The sequence below is a fragment of the Theropithecus gelada genome, chromosome 15 (genome assembly GCF_003255815.1).
Source record: "Theropithecus gelada isolate Dixy chromosome 15, Tgel_1.0, whole genome shotgun sequence".
Lineage (NCBI taxonomy): Eukaryota > Metazoa > Chordata > Mammalia > Primates > Cercopithecidae > Theropithecus > Theropithecus gelada.
Genome location: NC_037683.1, coordinates 62,752,296 through 62,773,574, shown reverse-complemented (window position 1 = coordinate 62,773,574; position 21,279 = coordinate 62,752,296). Strand labels below are relative to the sequence as shown.

Genomic DNA, 21,279 nt, shown 5'->3' with positions numbered 1-21,279 from the left:
GCCAAATAAACCCTTTTTCTTTATTTAAAAAAGAAAAAGAAAGAAAAATTATAACGTCCAGAAAGAAAAAACTATCAACCAAGAATTATCGGGCAAAACTGTCCTTCAAAAACAAGGGGGAAATTATGACATTCCAGAGAGCTTGTTACCACTATTCCTGATTACAAGAGATGTTAAATGGAGTCCTTTGAGTTATAACAAAAAGATGCTAGATAGTTAACTCCAAGCCACATGAACATATAAAGACTCTCCAATAAAGATAAATAGATGGGCAGGCATTAAAACCATTATTATTTTGTTTCATAGCTCCACTTATTTTCTATAGATTTCAAAGAAATGCATAAAAAGTAATTATAAATCTGTTAGTGAATATATAGCATATAGATACAATTTTCACACCAATAATGTAAAGTGGGGATGGGAAACAGAGCAGTACATATGTAGAGTTTTGTATGAAATTGATATCAAAAATCAAATTAGATTGTTATAACTTTGGGATATTATATGTAATCCCCATGGTAACAACAAAGAAAATATGTATAGCCAAAAGAGAATGAGAAAGGAAGCAAAATTTGTCACTACGAAAAAGCAACTAATCACAAAAGACAACATAAGTGGAGGGAATGATGAGGGAAAGCTATAAGATGTACATAAAAATAAATAATAAAAAGGCAAAAGTTAGTTCTTCCCTATCAGTAATTACTTTAAAGGAATTAAACCCCCAAAGACATAGATTGGCCTAGTAGATGTTAGAAAAAAGACATGATTCAACTCTATGCTGTCTACAAAAGACTTGCTTGAGATCTAAAGAAAAAAGTAGGTTAAAAGTGAAGGAATGGAAAAAGATAGTCCATGTAAATAAAAAACAAAAGCTGAGGTAGCTATACTAAATCAAATAACATAATGATAATATACCAAGAAAATATAACAATTATAAACATGCATGCACCAAACATCAGAGCCCCAAAGTATATTAATCAAATATTGACAGAATTGAAGAGAGAAATAATCAGTTCTATAATAGAAACTTTAGAAACCCACTTTCAACAATGGATAGGACAACTAAACAAAAGATCAGTAAAGAAACAGAGTAACTGAACAATACTATAAACTAATTGGAGTAACAGACATACAGAGGACTCCACCCAATATAGCAGAATACTTGTTTTTTCTCAAGTGCACATGAAAAATTATCCAAAAAAGGACTGTATGTTATGCCAAAAAATAATTCTTAATACATTTGAAAAGAATGAATTTATACAGAGTTCCTTTTCCAACCACAGGGAAGGAAACTAGACAAGTGAAAACAAAACCACAACATACCAAAATGTATGGAGCACAGAGAAAATAGTGCTAAGAGAAAAATTTATGGCTGTAAATGCTTACATTAAAAAAGAAAGACTTCAAATCAACAACTTAACTTTACACCTTAAAAATTTACAGAAAACAAGCAAACTAAACCTAATGCTAGCAGAAGAGGATAATAAAGATTAGAGAATAGTAAAGAAAACTCAGCAAAACCGAAAGTAAATTCTTCAAAAAGGTTGGCCAAAATAGACAAACTTTTAGCTATATTGGCAAAGAAAAAGAGAGAAGACTCAAATTCCTAAAATCAGAAATGAAAATGGAGACATTACTACCAGTATTACAGAAATAAAAAGGATTGGCCAGGCATGGTGGCTCATACCTGTAATCCCAACACTTTGGGAGTCCGAAGCAGGCAGATCACTTGAGGTCAGGAATTCGAGACCAGCCTGGCCAACATGGCAAAACCCTGTCTCTGCGAAAAATACAAAAGTTAGCCAGGTGTGGTGGTGGGCGCCTGTAGTCCCAGCTACTTGAGAGGCTGAGGGTCAGGAATCGCATGAACCCAGGAGGTGGAGGTTGCAGTGAGCAGAGATCATACCACTGCACTCCAAGACTCTGTCTCAAAACAAAAAGAAAAAGAAAGAAGAAACCAAGTGTTAATCAAAAGTAGAATGGAAAATTCAATCATGGTATGTTCATAAAATAAAGTGCTATACATCAGTGAAAATGAACAAACTTCAGTTATGTACATAATACATTGTAAGAAAATACCAGATATAAAACAAACATGAAATATGGTTCATTTACGTAAATTTCAAAAACAGTCATAAACTAAACTGTTTTAAAAGTTAAGTCTCTGTGGTTACATGTGGAGAAGGGAAAGAGAGTAAAGAGTAGGCACAAACTAGGCTCCTGAGTTGCTGACAGCATTTTATTTCTTCACGTGTATACAGGACTAGCTACATAAGTTGTGGGGCCCATTGCAACATGAAAATGTCAGGCTGCTTGTTCAAAAACTATAATGAATGTCAAGGTTGACAGTAGAGCGTCAAACCAACTACAGTTTCCTTCTAAGGGTGTAGGGACATCCATGCAGCTAGCTTTGCTTTTATACAGTTGTCCCTTGGTATCCATAGGTGATTGATGTAAGGAGCACCTGTATATACCAAAATCCACACAAACTCAAGTCCTGCAGTCAATCTCACAGAACCTGCATATACAATAAGTTGGCCCTCCATATACATGGGTTTCGCATCCCAAGACCTTTGGTTGGGGGAAAAAAAAAAAAAAATGTATAAGTGGACCTGCCCATTTCAAACCCATGTTGTTTAAAGGTCAGTTATACTCACTTTATAGAACTCCCTGAGATATACTTCATGTTTTAATCACTTTTTTTTTTTTTAGAGATGGGGTCTCACTATTTTGTCCAGGCTGGAGTGTAGTGACTGTTCACAGGCATGATCATGGTACACTATAGCCTCAAATTCCTGGGCTCAAGCAATACTCTTGCCTCAGCCTTCTGCTGGGAATACAGGCATCAACCACCACACCTGGCTGTTAATCAGTTTTCTGTATGCACACTGTGCTTCACAATAAAAGTTATTTTTTGGCCAGGCACAGTGGCTTACTCCTGTAATCCCAGCACTTTTGGAGGCCGAGGCAGGCAGATCACCTGAGGTCAAGAGTTCAAGACCAGCCTGACCAACATGGTGAAACCCTATCTCTACTAAAAATACAAAAAATAGCCAGGCATGATGGCATGTGCCTGTAGTCGCAGCTACTTGGGAGGCTGAGACAGGATAATCACTTGTACCTGAGAGGCAGAGGTTGCAGTAAGCCGAGATTGTGCCACTGTACTCCAGCCTGGCGACAGAGTGAGACTCCATCTGAGAAAAAGGAAAAAAAGTTCTTTAAAATATGTTTAAAGAGATAAATTTTAGCTACTCAGGAGGCTGAGGTGGGAGGATCACTTGAGCCTAGGAGTTGAAGGCTGCAGTGAGCTGAGATTGTGCCACGGCACTCCAACCTGGGCAACAGAAAGAGACCCTGCCTCAAAAAAAAAGTCCCGGTTATTGGTGTTAAGGGTTTGTTTTGTTTTGTTTTGTTTTGTTTGTTTTTTTTTTTTTACATTTACCTCAACCCTCCATGTGTTTGTGAATAATAGTGTCAAACTGGACCCTTCAGAGTCCAGAAGAGCAATAACTAACCTTGGGCACAGCTGTCTGACCCAAGAGAGCTACTTTTACCTTAAATCCTGCTCTTTCAGTGGTTCTTAATCTTTGAGGTCATGGATCCCTTTGAGTACTTGATGAAAGCTAGAGGGAACCTCTTGCTAGAAAAAAAGCCAATAAACACAAAACTTTTTCTTATACTGTTAAGGATTAACACCCCAGCACCACCCCCAGTGGAACCCTAGGGACCCAAAGACCCCCAACTTAAGAGCCTTTGTTCTCAAGTGACCTCCATGGGATGCCTATCCTCTTGTTCTACTAAAATAGCAGATGTTGGCTAAAGGCCTGCTGCTTTTGTATTGCACAGACAATTGTTGCTAAGTGTATTTACTGTGACAGGGTCAGGCTCCATGAATTCTGGGGAAAGTTTAACGATCTCCAGGAGCACACAGCAAGAGAATATGAGGAGGGACTCTGCATACCTAAGTCTGCTTTCTGTTCAGTCATCCTAGGTTTAACCTGCAGAAAACGAAGCCAGGGAAAGAAAGGATGGAGTTGGTTATTTGGATGACTTTAGCAAGAAAACGATAAACCATATTACCCTCTCTGCTCTGAAGGGGTGGAGCTATTTAGGGGTCTTCAGTTCTAAAGTCTACCACCACATTCCTAGCATATTATGCCAAAATATCTTTCATATGGTTAATCTGAGAGGGGCTTGACTTTCTCTTACTGGTTGTACACTACCATTAGCCATTTGCTGGCAGAATACCCACAGACCACAGGCAAGCTAACCATCTCATTAAGAAAACTTATCAGTGAATGTCTTTTAGTTAGCCCAAAGAGGGGAAAGATGAATGGTCTGAGAGCCTCCAACAAGACCTACACAAGGATCTTGCATCCCATGCAGCCCAAGCGTGGCGGCCTCCACCCTTGACTTGGCTAATGTGCTGTATGTTACCTTTTTCTGCTTTCCAGTGCAATGGGCCTTGCATCGGCCCTCACCTAGCTGTGCAACACAGACAAGTCTTCTGCCAGACACGGGATGGCATCACCTTACCATCAGAGCAGTGCAGTGCTCTTCCAAGGTAAGAGAAAGCCCTGAATCTCCTTTTCCCAGCCCCGCATCAACGGCTCGGAAAGATGGTGCTGAGTGAATGTTTCTCCTCCAACTTACCACAGACCTAAGCCCTGCCCTCTCACCTCCATTCACCCCAAGCCACTGGCCTCCCCAGAAGCAGATGACTCGGTGTCGGTCTTGTGCTTACCTAATGGGCTAGGCTGGGATTTTCTCTCTCAGGGATGAAAAGTGCAAGGGTGTTATTCTTCTGAGAGAGGCCTCATACCTCGAGAGACCCACACTAGCCCCAGGGTGGGCAGGAGGTGAGGTCTACACAACGGCCACCAAGTCTCAAAGGCTCAAACCCCTCACTCTTGTTGACCTCCCTCTAGAAGTTAGGCTAAGATGAGAGCCCTTGTTCCTCAGTCTCGACCTACCATTCCAATCCAGTCCCCATCCTTATAACACTTCCTTATAGATGTCCCCCTGGGGCAAGGGGACTCACCGCCCCCACCTAAGAGCCCAGCCTGTGAGACCAGGCTCTGCCAGTGTCCACATGGGGGAGAGCTCATTCTTCAGTCATGCGGTAAGATCCATATTCATTACAGAGAAGAGCAAATGGAGGCCCAATAAGAGGAAATAGCCTTCTTGAGATCATATGGCCATTTAGTAACAGCACAGAGATTAGAACCCAGGTCTAGTAATGCTGAAAGTTCTTGAGGAATCGCCTAACATTTCTGAGTTTGCAGCACTGTTTTCACATCTGCCCTGATTCAGCCCCCACAGAAGCAAACCTTAACCCTACCACCATCCTTCTGCAGGCCCGTGAGCACCCAGAACTGCTGGTCAGAGGCCTGCAGCGTACACTGGAGAGTCAGCCTGTGGACCCTGTGCACAGCTACCTGTGGCAACTACGGCTTCCAGTCCCGGCGTGTGGAGTGTGTGCATGCCCGCACCAACAAGGCAGTGCCTGAGCACCTGTGCTCCTGGGGACCCCGGCCTGCCAACTGGCAGCGCTGCAACATCACCCCATGTGAAAACAGTATGTTCCAACCCCCAAGAACCTTCTGCAAATTCCCCACAGAGCATCAAGTGCAGAGAGCAGTCCCTGGGACCAACCCTGAGCACAGGGCATGGGGTCAGCTTCCCCAGGGATTGTGAGCTGGTGGCGGAGTTGAGCATTTTCAGTGGGGTGCATGGGTGTGTGCAGAGATGTGTATATAGGCATGACAGGGTATGCCCCAAGGGCTTCCACGATCTCCATCCTGGCCCTGGGAGAGCCAGGTGCTGTTGGTCCAGTGCTGGAGGAAATCAGCCTCCAGTTCCCCTGCGGTCAGTCTGGCTGGTGCCCACAGGGGTTGACACATCAACAACTCTCAGGGGCCAGGCTACTAAACAGAAAGTGCTGTTAACTCTGAAGGCATACAGAGTGCCTCCCGCTCAGCCAGCCAGCTCTGCGCCCATCACAGCTCTGCTTCTCACCCGACACGGACCTGCTGACCCCCTCCCTCCCAGCCCCACAGGCATCCCCTGGAACTGTCCAGGACGCCCCAGCCTTGGAATTTGATACTCACTTCACTCCCTCCTCCTCATCCCAATACTGTCATTTGTATTCCAGTTGGGAAGGAGTTTATTTTTTTTCTTCCTCTGAACCCAAATCAGAGGTACTTACCCATGAGAAAGGCGGCAAAGCTTGAGGCAAAGAATAGGAAGTAAAAACCAAATGTAGCTGTGCAGTTTTCTCCCAAACTGGGCCTCACTGAGCAATAAATTCCCAACACTAAGGCAGATGCCATGTAGGCAAAAAGACCACTTCTTTTTACACACTGGGGGATGGATGATCTCTTTGTACTCGGGTAGTGTTAACCCGTGTTTGTGTCAGTGGCTCACCATGCTCAGAGAGAACCAATATTCAACGCACATAGTTAAAACTTACCAAACCAAGTCCGCACAATATTTAAGATCATCTAATCTGTGCCAATACTGAACTAGAATATCCTGGTGCTGTGTTTAAGGCAGAGTGGGTAGAAGGAAGAGAGACTGGAGGGCACATGAAAATAAACCTTCACAGAGAAAGTATGCCCAAGTGCCTGGGGATGGGGGTATCCGACGCAAGCCTCACTTGCACACTCCTGCAAAGTAGGGGAGAATGCAGTCCTGGGAACCATCTTAAGGAGGAGAGTCATTTACTTAAAATACCAAAACCCAGGGGAAAAGGCAGGTTTGCCTAGGAGGAGAGGTGATCACCTAGGAGATGAGGTAATCCCAAGAAGGAAGAAAAAACAGGCATCTTCAGGAAGTAGAGGGAGCTACAGAAAAGAAGCAAACAAACAGCCCAGGGAGGGGCCCCATCATTCAGCCAGACAGACAGCTGCAGGCTGGTGCCACGCCCACTGTTGGCAGCCTTGGGGAGCAGGTGGCTGAACTCTGTCAGAGTGAGGCTGGAGAGCGGTGGCCACGGCAGACCCCAGGATGTACCCCAGTGGCTGAAACCCCCGGCTGCATATCACGCAGGCTGCATTCATTAGTCTCTGTTTCACATCTCTTTTCTGTCCCCTCTCCCCACCCTGTCCTCCTTTCCCAGTGGAGTGCAGAGACACCACCAGGTACTGCGAGAAGGTGAAACAGCTGAAACTCTGCCAACTCAGTCAGTTTAAATCTCGCTGCTGTGGAACTTGTGGCAAAGCGTGAAGACAGGGCATGGGGAAGCACTCTACCCTGGCCACACGAAGGACTCACGCAACCGCCTCGGACAGAACCTAAGCTTTCTTCATTTTATTTATTTATTTTCCCCTCCCCACCCCACACACACCCTTCCAGCCTCCTCCACCTCCATCCTCAAGCATGAGGACGTCCGCATGTTTTCTCTTTCAGTTAGCTGGAGGACGGGATGTTGGGAAAGGAAAGGACAGATGTCTAAAGGAGGTTGCAGAGCAGGCCAGGCAGACGGGGAGGCTCCCTTGAAGAGCTTCCTCCCTCCCAAACCTGGGTCTCAAAGACCTAGGAAGAGGCAGGCACAGTCCCTGGGGACAGCAGGGAGCCAGAAGGTTTGTAGCCTATTGGTGCAAACATTGGACAAACACCTGTGTCTTTCCTAGAAGTGCACTATCAGAAACACAGGAGTGTGTTGCTGCTTTGTGTCCTCTTCCCCATCTGTCCCTTTAGTCATGGTTAGGACAGATGGGGAGGGGACACCATGCTGAGGCAGAAACTAGCCCAGAACTCAGTTCTTCTAGTGGGGGAGTGCAGAGAGAGGAGAACTCAAATCACCAGTAGGGAGAGGTAAAAAAGCAAACAAAGCAGGCCCTAAGGCACACAACGTTGCAGAAAATGAGGAAGGGAGGGGAGGGGAGGGGAGGGGAGGGACAGAAGCAAAAAGGAGCCTGTGCGTGTTCCCCAGTGGGGCAGGGTGAGCAGGGGCTTCCAGGCTGCATGAGGCTCGTGGACCGGCTCTGATCCCATGCATGTGTGCATGCTCAGAGCCCTGCTGCCCACGACAGAGCGCTGCGTGACAGTCCCCACTCCCCAGGCTATCAGAGTCAACGTCCTGCCTGTGCAGCTGCGGCAAAGCCAGCGAGAGGTGGGTCTGGCCATGCAGTAAGGCCACCCTGGCACCTGTTTATCTCCATCGGAAGTCCTCCAGCCCTGCACTAACTGCTGCTGTGGGCCAGGCCATTTTTAGCATGAATGGGCCAGGTTTTCTGCCTTCTAGGACCTTTGCTGCTCCACTGAAGGGCCAGGGACTATGGTCAGCTTGTCAACATCAACCCGTTAACTAGTCACTTTGCCAGAGAGTATCTGTCAGGCTGTCAGGCTGTAGCAACCTCTTCGTTCCAGAGCTGGCCAGGGACTGGGGTGGGACAGTGGGTTTACGCGTGCCCTACCCTACATCCTCCCTCTCCCAGCCTCCACCCCAGCGGTCTGCAGGCCCTTCCGCATGTAGTGTTTATCTAGCAAGGTGGGGTGGTGGAGGCAGCACCCTGGCAAAACAGCTCACACACTGCAGCCACGCTCATCAGCTGTGGTGAGGCGGCTGGAGCAAAGTCAAGCAGCAAAATGAAAACTCTGGGACTCTTTGGCGAAATCCTCATTAAGCCAGGTAATTTTTGCCTCCTTCCCTAGAGTGACCTGAGATTAGGAGCAAGGGTGGCCAGAGTCCCTTACCTTCAGATAAGCCTCCCCCTCATGAAATGCCACTCACACTGGGGCTACCACTGACATCAGGGCTGCATTTTCCAGCCAGCCTGGAAGTAAAATTTGAGAGGAAGACAATATTAATCTGTGTCCCCCCCACCAGTGAGCTGTGGACAGTTAAGTTGTGTCTCTTTCTTCCTCACCACAAAAATAGGCTCTAAGAAATTATGTTACTAAAAAATCAGTGTAATGTCTGTTTAAAATAAAAGAGAATGTTTTCTATGTCTGTATATCTTTTGTGAATATTTATTAGGATTTCTTGTATAAAAAAGTGCAATATTAATAATTGTACATTGTCATCCAGAAAAAAAAAACTATTGGGGGGACTTTATTAACTTCCTGCAGTTGTGTTCCTGTAAACTTGGTAGTGATTATTATATTTTTCCTATTTTTAATAGAACCTGGTGTTTAACTCTGGATCCACTCACTGTACAGGATGTGTTGTAAAAACTAACATGGGATGCTGAGGCAGTAAGAGAGAATTCATTTGTGGCGCAATAGTTGTGCACGGAATGTTAAAGACAAATTCCATACTACTACTAATGTGGTTAATTATTTCTAGTTCACTAGCGATTGAAAAGCAGTGGTCACTATTTACATTTCCTAAAGAACAAGCAAGCATCCTCCAGCTCCATGTTGGGTTGGAGCAGTTGGCAGTGGGTCTCAGTGAGCTGGGAGAGCCTAGGTTTGGGTGGGAAGCAGAGTGCTCCTTGCATGAGATGAATGTACATTTAATGTTTGTTCTGTAAATTGCAACTCAGCAGCACCACAAGACAATGAAGCCTGCTGGCTAATGTGGAAGGAGGCACTTTCTCCTCTAAAACACAAAACTGTATTTGTATTTTTTGTACAGATAATACAGCTTATTTATTTAAATCTTGTCGTCTGAGTCTCTATTAAACTCAGCCTTCCCCTGGTGGTTTATGCAGGGAGCGAGAGAAGTCCCAGTCAATTGGGTGGTTCCCAGCCAGTTATTTGTGTCTGGCTGAAGTGGAAGGATTGCAGTTTTCATCTTTACACAGGAAGCTGGGGGCCCACGCCTAGAAGTGCTAGCTCTGTAAATAAACCCAAAGAAGCTGCATTTGTAGATGTACACACATTCAGGCTGAGTGCAACCGAACGAGATGACAGTTTTCTCACTGACAGGCCTATGTGGTGGGACGATGGGAGCCACAGTACCTTCAGGAAGTGAAGCGAACAGGGATATCTCTTGGGAGAGATGCAGACTTGGGTGTGGAATTATCCTCACTCATCAGGCTTCCTACCAACAGAGACACACACACAGTGGGAGGCAGCTGCATAGTGAAAGTTCGGATGTATGCTATTAATAAAGACTAACACTTATACATCACAACTACATTTAATGTTCACATCAACCCTATGATTATCTCCATTCACATATGGGAAAATAGCAGCCCAAAGAAGCCCAAGGTCACCCAGCTGGTGGAACTAGGATTCAAAGTCAGGCAATCCTACTCCAGCCAAAGACTCGATTTGACCCACCATGCTGCCTCCCGCCCCGCTGCCTGCAACTGCTGTGCCACAGCCACCTTTGGCAAGCATGACATTCTTCCCTACTGCTTGAAGGTTGGTGGTTGACAATAACAGGACATTTTACTGAAATTGTCACTTTCTCCTGCCCTAAAGGCACTTCTTTTACCATGATAGCACTTCTAGCTCCCTATTTTTAAAGCATTTTAATAAAAACAGCTAGTGTCGGGGGGAAAAAAAGGCACACCTCTAGAGCTCTTCATAAACAGGCCCTAGTGAAAGGGCAGCATGTTGCCAGGCCCAGAAGATGCCCACGCAGAGACTATGGTGAGAGCTGCTACAGAGGACCCATGGCCTGAAAGCCCAACTCCAGCCGGTTTGCCAGCAGCTCGCCCCTCAACATCACAGGCCTGTCAAACAATGTGAAAATATACCAGAAAGCTCTTCTTGACATTTCAGTTATTTTTTAAGAAGTCGTAGGTTTTGTTTTAAAGAAAAAGTCAATGCTAGAACTATACATATTCACATACCAGCAACCAAACAATGTCTTACAGAGGCCCCACAGCAGGAGGGAGGAGCTGGAAATGCCAGAGCAAAAACCCAGTAAGGCTCAAATGGTGGGAAGGGCTCGAATACAATGTATGGCAATTTTTGCAGCCAAAAGCAGAGTCCTTGCTTAGTCTCAAAGATTTCCAGGAAATCCCTGGTCCCATTAAGATCAAAGTGGTCAACAGTCACTGAAGCTCATTTATGCCTCAGTTTCTTCTTCCTGCAACAACATACCTCATCAGGTAGGGCTGTGTGAAAACCATTAGTTGATTCATGTTGAATTTCTTAAACCCAGGAAGCAAAGGTTGCAGTAAGCCAAGATCACACCACTACACTCCAGCCTGGGTGACAGAGCGAGACTCCATCTCAAAAAAAAAAAAAAAAAAAAAGGTTGGGGGGTAGCTGGCTTATCATCAAAGCACTTATTGAATGTTAATTGCTATTATCATCAACATCATCTAAGTTACCTTGGAAGAAACAGGAAGATGAAGGGCAGGGCTGGCAGAATTTTTGCTATTTTACTTTACTTCCCATTATCAGCTTGTAAGACTCTCCCATGTTTCCATTTTTAATTGAGAGGGAAATCAACTGCTCCTCCAAAGCTCAATACTACACAATAGCCAGGCACAGTGGCTCACATCTGTAATCTCAGCATTTTGGAAGGTCAAGGCAGGAAGATCCCTTGAGGAGTCTGAGACCAGCCTAGATATGGCGAGACCATATCTCTACAAAAAAAATGTTTAATTACCTGGGCATGGTGGCTCACACCCGTAGTCCCCAGCTTCTCAAGAGCCCTGGAGCTCAAGGCTGCAGTGAGCTGTGGCCAGGCTACTGCACTCCATCACGGATGAAAAAGTTAGACCCTACCTAAAAAAAAAAAGTACACAAAAGTATAAACAAGAAAGACAAAAGACATCAATGAACCACGTTCTATGTCTTGGAAGAAAACCTATCAGTCCATGTAGCCAACTCAAAGACTCACCAAAAAACTGACAAAATTCCAGAAATACTACTTCCCAGGAGAAATGTTATAATTCCAATGTACTGCCTAGACTCAACTCAGAACACCCAATGTATACTACTATTTCCTTCAAGTAACTAAAAAGCATGGAGAGATACTCATTCATGAGCAAATATACAAGCAAAAGCTAAAATTAAGGGTATTTCACTTGCAAGTGGTTGAGTTTCTCATAAATAACATGCGGTTATCCCCTCACTTCATCCTGCAAATGAACCCAAAGAAATAGTCCACCTTTATTCATGGTTTTCAGCTAAAATGAGACAAGTTAGATCTCAATCATCTGTTAGCGGGGTTCCCAAAAGAAGTCAAAGCCATCTACTAAGGGTCAAGGAATGGTGGGGTAGAGAAAAGGATGGAGCACTTGGGAAGTAACCTAATGAAAACTGACCTGTTAGGTGAATTAACCCAGGGAAGGATAAATCAGGAAACAAAATAAGGCATAACTCCCCTTTGGTGTTCTCTCTCTGTGTTCCTCATTTTGTTCAGTAAACCAGCTATCACATAAAGACTTCAGGATTCAGATTCAGTCTGCACTGAATGTGAGTTAAATCAGAGAAGGTTATCTACCCACATCACATACTGCCAATTAGGACAATATTGGCATTGATTGATGTAAGACCTTGAAGTAAACAGTAAAGACTTGAATACCCAATGAATTCTACAATCCTCCAAGTTTAACCTCAAATTATTGTCTGCTCCCCACTCACCCAGTTCACTTGGAGATGCTTTTACAAATCAAATGTGTATGAGTTTGTCAGAGACTGTTTTTTGGCCAAACCTCAGCTTATTCATAGCACCCCAAGATTTTCAACTGTTTTGTTGCCACCCCAAAACTTAAAGGCAGATATTGGTAATCAAGCCTTTGCTAAAAGAACTGGGGTGCTGCCTTGTCAACTAGAGTTTTACAATTTCACTCAGATTCTGTGAAGCACCTCCTCCCAACAGAGCATGTGTCATGCCTCTGATAACACAATATACAGATGTCGCTCACCTCTGTGTTTTCAAAAGGCAAATTCCATCTCCAACCTAGGATTTCCCAGGCTGCCCCTAAAGATATGGTTCATATATGTGTAAACAGAAATTAAATGTGAGGTTATATGAGTGAGGAAAAAGCAGACGGTCAGGAATGGTTCTCCTGCCGAACATAAATAATGTTTGTTTAAGCAGAATGCTTAGGAGAGCCTGAGAATGGTCAACATTCAGACCAGAAAGCAGAAAGCCTGGGAAAACTGCCTCCCTCTCTGGGACTTCATGATGGCCAGGGTGGCCTTCGTTACAAATCCTGTGAAGCATAGTAGACAAGCTGTGAACAACTTAGTTACCAGGTGAGCAAGTTGAGGAAATGTCTGGTGGTGAAGCCCAGGAGAGTGGTGATAAAGCGTGTCATGGCTTGGTTTTCTTCCCCTAGGCCTCCATCATCATTTTTTAAATAACAGCAGAAGCACCAGGAAATGGCTTGGCTGAGGCTAGTGAAGAATGGCAAAATTGTTCTTTAGTCACCCATCTACAGACAATCCCTGAATTATGATGGTTTGACTTACGGTTTCTCAACTTTACACAATGGTACAAAAACGAAACACATTCAGTACACTTCTTCTCTGACAATGGGGCTATGTCCAAATAAACTCATCATGAATTTAAAATACCCTAAGTCAGAAACACACTTTTCATTTCTGATATTTTTGACTTATAATCGGTTTATCAAGACAACTTGATTGTTGAGGAACATCTGGGTTCTGTTTCATGGCTGGAAGTCAGCATGTCTCAGTACCAGAGCACAGGGCAGGTGCCAGCTCCGTGGACTCCTGAGCTGAGTTTCTTCAGCCTGCACAGGCCCGTCCCTACTACAGTGAAGAGATTCAAGGTAACCCCCTAAAAGCAGGTCCCCAAGACCTGAATCCTGTACACCCTTTGCACGATGAGGGTTTGCCTTCGTACTTGGCCACGTACGAAGCTGGGATGGAAAACAATCAAAGTCCTCATCTAGCCCTGGTGGTCCTCGCCTGACCCTTTCATTACCAGATGATCATCCATCCCTTCTCATCTCATCTCTTTCTTCCTGATTTCTTTTTCCATGACATACCTTTCCTTTTCCTCAGCGTTTAACACATTTTGCTAAGCACCAACTCTGGGCTCCAAGGACACAGGGGTGAGAGCCTAGTCCCTGCTGTAAGGGAGCTCACAGGCTAATTGAGAAGCAGACACATCCCACAGCAAATGACAGTGTGTCCTACCACAGTTACGAAGTCCAAGTTCTGGGGAATCTCCAGCTCTTCTCCCTCATTTGGCCCCTTCCATAGTCAGCACCAGTGATTGCTCTCTTTAGTCCTAATCTTCTCTCATTGGGGCATTTGCAAAGGTCTCCTAACTGGATTATTTAAATCTACTCTGGTCTCTACCAATCCACCTTCCACACAACAACTAAAACTATTGTTATATTGCCTATAGAACTTCAGTATAAACTGATATCTATGTATAAAATTAACTTAAATCTGTACTCTCGAGGCAGTTAGATAACATTTAAAACACCCAATCATAAATCCACCCTCCAGAAGTACCATTGCAAGTATTTCAAATATTATTATCTAGCTCTGCACTAGAAGTTTCATTAATTATACAAAGTTTATTAGTCACACAGTAGTGAAATATGCCGTGTTTGAGGACCAGAGAGAAGAAACAAACATGACTGCCCTTGTATAGATAATGTGAGAATCCAGCTACTATCGTTTGAGTGTGCCCCACTCCACTCCAAAATTCAACTGTTGAAAATGTGGTGGTATTAAGACGTGAGGCTTTTAAGAGGCAATAGGTCACCAGGGCTCCTCCTCTCATGAATGGGATTAGGCTCTCTAAAGAGACATCAGAGAAGGAGTTCATTTCCTTTCTGCCCTCTACCTTCTGTCATGTGAGGACACAGCGTTCCTCCCTTCTGGAGGACGCAGCATCAAAGACGCCACCTTGGAAGCAGAGAACAGTCCTCACTGGTACCTTGATCTTGAACTTTGCAGCCTCCAGAACTGTGAGAAATAAATTTCTGCTCTTTATAAACTACCCAGTCCGTGGTACCCCTGACAGCACAAATCGACTAAAACACTAGCAAATCCAGTAGCCTGATGATCCAAGTCTACTGTTGTCTTTGGTTCTATGTGCCCAACTCTGTTTGCCTGATCTGAATAGGGAAGTTTTTGGCTAATCTTACTTTAGGAACATTCACTTTAGAGTAACTAAGTGTTTATCAGGGTGCCCAGGGTTGGACAATAGGACTTATTCAAGTTCAAGGAGCAGGTTATACAAGTACTTTGGACCAGTTTGCTAGCATTTATGCCCATGCCAGAATTTGGTCTGAGACTTGTTTTCCTTGTAACACACCACCTCAGGTACTGAGACAGTGTAGGTGGAGACACAGCCTCAGCCTCTCATGGATGGGAGCTACCCATCTTCACCATGATAACTTGGGAACTGTTGATCAACAAAAATGGCTTAAATCAGTTCAGTTCAAAAAGAGACCTTCCCAAAACACGGTTTGAGTTGTATCAGTCCTCTGGTCCTCGGCTTTAAAATCTTTATACCTTCCCACTGTTGTTAGGACTGAACTCCTTAAAATATCCTGAAGTACCCTACAATAGCCCAGCTCATTTCTGGCCACTTTCTCTGGGTGAATGGCCTCAGTTCCATGAAGTTCCCATTTTCCTTCTGCTCTCCACCTTCTCAAGAGCCATGGAATAGCAACCACCAAACCCACAACCATCCACTCTTGTTAAATCAGGGCAGGGCAAATATGGAGGCTATAAAATGCTTGTTACATAAAGTCTTTAAATATTAACCAATTATACAATTCTTTTCCCCACTGCCTTGCAGCAAAGGCAGAGAGCTGGGCCCCACCATCTTTGACAGCCTTTAGAGTTGGAGGCTGCCTGAGATCCAGAGTCACCATCAAGGGTACAGAATCCTATCTTCCCAAAGCTACCTCTTCCCCTCACCTCTCCTCCATTTCCCCATGGCACACAACCAGGGCACACTAATTTCAGGGCCAGATCTGGATTTGTGGTGGAAAAATAAAATTATATTATTTATTGTACAATTATGTACAACATCTCTTCTTCTAACTGATCTTTTGCTGAAAAACTGATCTTTTGTTTTGCTGAAAAAATGATGGGTGAGAATACAAAAGAAAGTGATCAAGAAAAGACTAAATTGAATGACATGATAAAGGATGAAGAAATCCTAAGGGACAAGACCTGGCTAATTGGCTAGAGACACCTGGGATGAGGAGACAGAGGAGAAAAAGGAAAAGAAGGGAAAGAACAGGGAGGCAGGTCACATCTCAGCTGATATTCACAACCTCAGGAAGCTATTCCCACTGCCTGAGCTAACTCCTTCTCCCTCCTCCTCCCTTCTCCCTCAAAGCACACAGCACAGTCACTATTACTTATCCAACCCTGGTGCTGGTAACCTGACTTCAGAAAACTCTTCCTTGAGGATGTCAGAAAAGACCCCTTTCTCCCTAAAGACCATGGGACAGAAAAGGGAAACAGAGGAAAGGCTTTCAGAAATCAAGGATGTTGCAATCACTTCTCAGGGACCATGGCAGGAAGCAGAAGTGCAAGGCCTCCTTCACTGCAGGTTCTCCTCAAAGCCCCACAATACCTCAATTCCCAGAAGCAGCCTGTAGTGATCCCACCCTCATCCACCTCCATGGATGGTAGCTCTGTCCTTTCAGTCACTTAAACCCCAAATTATGGCATCATGCTCAGTTCTCTTATTCCCAGCTCACATCCAATCAGCAACTTCATGTGGCCCACCTTTGAAACACATGCAGAAAGTGACACTTTTCTCATGGACCCCACTTATCCCCACCAGGTGTGAGCCTGCATCGCCTTCTATGGAATAAGCCTTCTACCAGGCCTTGCTTCTACCTGTGCTCCCCTACAGTCCGTGCTCCCCTACAGCCGGTGCTCCCCTACAGCCGTGCTCCCCTACAGCCTATGCTCCCCTACAGCCTGTGCTCCCCTACAGCCTATGCTCCCCTACAGCTGGTGCTCCCCTACAGCCTGTGCTCCCCTACAGCTGGTGCTCCCCTACAGCCTGTGCTCCCCTCCATAAGCAATCAGGGTGACCACAGTGATGATTTTCACAGACACCAGATCTTGGCACTTCTCAGGTCCAAGCTTGATGTTGTCACCTCTCAGAACATGAGCCAAATTCCTGGCAATTGCCTGTGAGGTGCTCACTGGCCTCCTCACTGCTCTCTGAACACACCTAGACAGAAACATGCCCACCTCAGGGCCTGTGCTCTAGCTGCTCCCTGACAGCCACTTGGCTCCTTCTCTCATCTCCTCCTTCAGGCCTCTCAAATCTCACCTCCTCAATGAGGCCCTTCCTGATTGCTCCATTAACTAAAACCTGTGCCTCCCAGAACCTGAGCCTCTTCATCCCAATCAGCTTTTCCTTGTTGCCTTCTGACATATCAGATCGTTAATATGCTTATGATTTAGTATGTGTTATTTTAATTATACATTATATAGTTGTTCATTATTTATTGTGCTTATTTATTATTCATGTTTGTCTCCCCCTCACTAGACCATAAGCTCCACAAGGGCAAGATCTAAGTCTGCTCTGTTAACTGATGTAGGCCCAAACACCTCCAGAAGAGTGTGTGGTACCCAATAGACATTTTTGGAAAGAATGAATAGGTATAAGTACATATGGATGGATGGATGGATGGATGGATGGATGGGAGGGAGGGAGGGGATGTGGTCAATGCTATGACAAGGCATCCCATCCATCCTGATGACCAGAGCTAAGTCAGCTGCGACAGGCAGTGGAGGAGGAAGTAGGCAGATCTAGGAGGGGGTAGCTTTTATGACAGGACATATGGAGGGAGAAGGCAGGGTTCCTGAGTCCCCACCCACCACACAGGGAACTCACTGGACAAGTAGAGAAAATGAATGCCTGGAAGAGGCTGAAGACCACCTGGAGGCCATCTGGGCGGGCTCCCTGGGAGATGCCCTGGGACAAGAGAATGTTAGAGCAACCGACCCAGGACTCGGAGAGAGGGGTTGCACAGGCCAGGAGAGGGCACTGTGATAGTCTCAAGTCAGGCAGGTTCCTGGAGCCCACGGGAAACAAAGGTAGGAGTCTCATGGAATCTTCGTGAGCTTCTTAACCAAGAAGATAAATGTTTCCTAAATACCATCGTTTGGGGTTTTATAAGATAAACTCCAAGATGTGACTATGTGTTACCAAATCACAAGACAAAAATACCTTTTTCCTTGGTGTATCCAAAGGAATTGTTTTCTCGAGAGAAGAGAATCCAGTCTAAGTGATTAACTGTTTCAAACCAAGAACTTACACACTGAATGATCTCTTCAAATGACCTTCAGCTCCTGGCTGTAATCATTCCTTTTTACATATTAGTCTTGTAAATAAACATCATGTAAAAAACCCCATTGGAATCTAATCAACATTTTTGTATCTCTGTTCCCAGAAGCAATTATTGAATAGATCTGAATGCTAACTCTATACTAGGTATAGTGGAAGATCACACACACACACACACACACACACACACACACACACAGAGTTACTGTTCCTAAAGTTTTTTCAGCCTATTTCTTAGGTCATACACCTATAAACTGCATGTCCCTTTAAAAGTATTCCAAAATTCATTCTTTTCTCTCAATCTGAATGAAGAGATTATTCTTGCATCTCTCTAGCACTCCCCTTCTTCCAAGGTACCATTCAAAAATTACTGTCCACAAGGTTTGTTTTACAAACCTCATTTCCTCTAATCCCCTGAGCAATCCTGTGAGGACTTTGCCAAGTTGCATGACCTCTCTGAGCCTCAGTTGCCCAACTGGAAAGGCAGGAATAACAACAGAGAGGGGTTTTGTGGACTGAATGAGACAGGATGTGCTGGTGCTTTTAGAACTTGAAGGGGCTTTACGCAAGTGATACTCGCATGAGTCCATTGTCTATCACAAATGAACTTTCCCAGACCCTCTGTGCCCTACACTTTGGCTGTACCATAACCTCTCATTTATCAAGAAGCCAAACAATCTAAACGTCAACAACCAGGATATTTTAACATTCAGAGCTGACCCTGAGACGCTACAGGATCCAATGAGATTTCTGAATCATAAAAAGATAGATTGAACTACATGTCGGCATGGCATGTGTATTTTATTGTATTCTAAACTTATTTGAAAAATTTATGATGAGTATTTGGCAGTACTTCTCCATGTGTGTTCCAACAGGTTTTACACAATAAAAAGGCTCTATCGTCAGAGCTGAAAAATGTTGCTTCTTCCTGCTCAATGTTCGTCCCTCCCTTCCCTGGAAACTATACCTCAGTTTTCCTTTGGGTACCCACCCCACCCCTTCAGCCCTCATGCAGTTCATGTAGCTCACACGAGATTGACCCCACACATACACACTGCTCCGTCCAGGGGTGGACCCCAATTCAAGCCTGTATGATTAGTATTTTCTATTGCTTCAATGATCAGCTCAGGGATCCCCATAAAACTCAAGCCAGGCAAGACTCAATTCAGGGATTTTTACTGGAACCACCGGGAAGCAGAGGCTCTTTTCTCTCCGTTGGGATTGCTAGCTAAAAGGATGCTGTAAGGCCTGTATAAGAGGGCAATGTAGAAGAAAACGAAGCCAAAAGATGAAGACCAAGACCTCATTATATCACTGAAGCCCCTGGTTCCAACTATGCCTAAAGTCAACAGAGAAAGCCCTAGACTGTACAACTGCCTGAACCAATAAATTATCTTTTTTGCTTAAGCACTTGTAATGGCAAGAATGCTGATTCATACACTGGGTCATACAAAGTTAAACAAGATTTCTTTACTACAGGGCTTCACAGAGCCTTCAAAATATTAACATGCATTATGACTCTCCAACAGGGAGATATAATATATAGCACTCCTCAAACTTACGTGTCCAGTGAATTTTTTTTTTTTGGAAGACTGTATCATTGGACTTGTGTTCCATAGACAACACCTTGGGAAAGGCTAATACATATTACCTATAGGTTAACCAAGTATTAAAATACTACAAATCCCTATTCCCTTATTATTCTGGATAAATGAGACAAATGGGAATTCATTTATCCAACACTGTTGATGCATTTATCCAGACTTTAGAAGATGTATGTATATAATTTTTTCTTTTTTACTAAATTGGGGTCATAAGCACAAATCATGGTATATTTTTCCAGACTTAATAAAATATGTGTATATATACAGTCGTTTTTTATTATTATACTGGGGTCATAATTCCTGAGCGGCTATACTTTTGAGTTCTGCATTTTAAAATATTTTGGCCCTCTAGTCTCACTGCCAAGTTATCAGCTGTCACTCTGCTTTGTTTAAAAGTGTCTACCTCTAGCAGCAGCCCCTAGTGTTCTGCTGTAAGCTAGTAAACAAAATGAAAGAAACTCATTGGAACTGCGGGTTTTTTTTGTTTGTTTTTTTGTTTTTTTTTTTTTGAGACAGAGTCTTGCTCTGTCGCCCAGGCTGGAGTGCAGTGGCCAGATCTCAGCTCACTGCAAGCTCCGCCTCCCGGGTTCCCGCCATTCTCCTGCCTCAGCCTCCCGAGTAGCTGGGACTACAGGCGCCCGCCACCTCGCCCGGCTAGTTTTTTGTATTTTTTTAGTAGAGACGGGGTTTCACCGTGTTAGCCAGGATGGTCTCGATCGGACCTCGTGATCCACCCGTCTCGGCCTCCCAAAGTGCTGGGATTACAGGCTTGAGCCACCGCGCCCGGCCGGAACTGCGTTTAAAAACGGAAGTCGGGCACGGGGGCAGTATGCTGACAGTGAGAGCCAGGGTAGGAGTATGTCCTGAGTAGAGTACCTCAGTTTCTGTACATGAAATCTATGTCGATGTGTCGATGATTTTGGCAATTTAAAAGCCACTTATTTCCAGGTTCCTGCCTTGGTTTTGGACAGCTGAAGTTTCCAAATAACTGACCTTCAAATATGGGAATTGTTATACTACTTAGCCAAGAAAAGAACCACTCCAACTTGATAGTAAGCACTGAACTCTGCTTAGGAACTTTAAAATGAAAAATTCTTTATTTAAGGCCAGGAGCGTCCATAGTCCAAAAATTCCATTTCCTCATAAGTCATCCATTGGCACAGAAGTCAAATTTCAGTCATTTTTCAGGCGTTTTTTTTCTGCCTATAACTCTCAAGTTATTTGCGGGCTCCCCTGTTTTATGATCTTATAATAAAAGACATGGGGATTTGAGACAACAGAGAGATAACTAAACTCCCTTCTTGTCGTTGTAAGTATAGCCTTGGCCCTAAGCAGGTAGGCAGAGCAGAGGCAGAGGCAGACAGGCTGGTCTGGGCAACAAGGCCCATGAAAATTGTTAGATTCAATGACAGCAGTGGAAACTCCTGAGTCTTTTTCATTTGCATCAAGCTGGGTTTGCAGCCACATTTAGAGGCTTGACAAGGAAAATGCATCAGGATTTCT

General features: G+C 44.4%; 1 protein-coding gene across 1 annotated transcript in view; it reads left to right on the top strand.

The window, feature by feature from the left end:
• ADAMTSL1 (ADAMTS like 1) overlaps nt 1-9,606 on the top strand; it is a 425,354-nt gene extending 415,748 nt beyond the window's left edge. Inside the window, exons 27-29 of the mRNA XM_025359517.1 lie at nt 4,455-4,564; nt 5,358-5,578; nt 7,121-9,606. Coding sequence (XP_025215302.1) covers nt 4,455-4,564; nt 5,358-5,578; nt 7,121-7,227 — 438 coding nt within the window. The 3' untranslated portion in view covers nt 7,228-9,606. The remainder of the gene's footprint in view (nt 1-4,454; nt 4,565-5,357; nt 5,579-7,120) is intronic.
• The last annotated feature ends 11,673 nt before the right edge of the window (nt 9,607-21,279 follow it).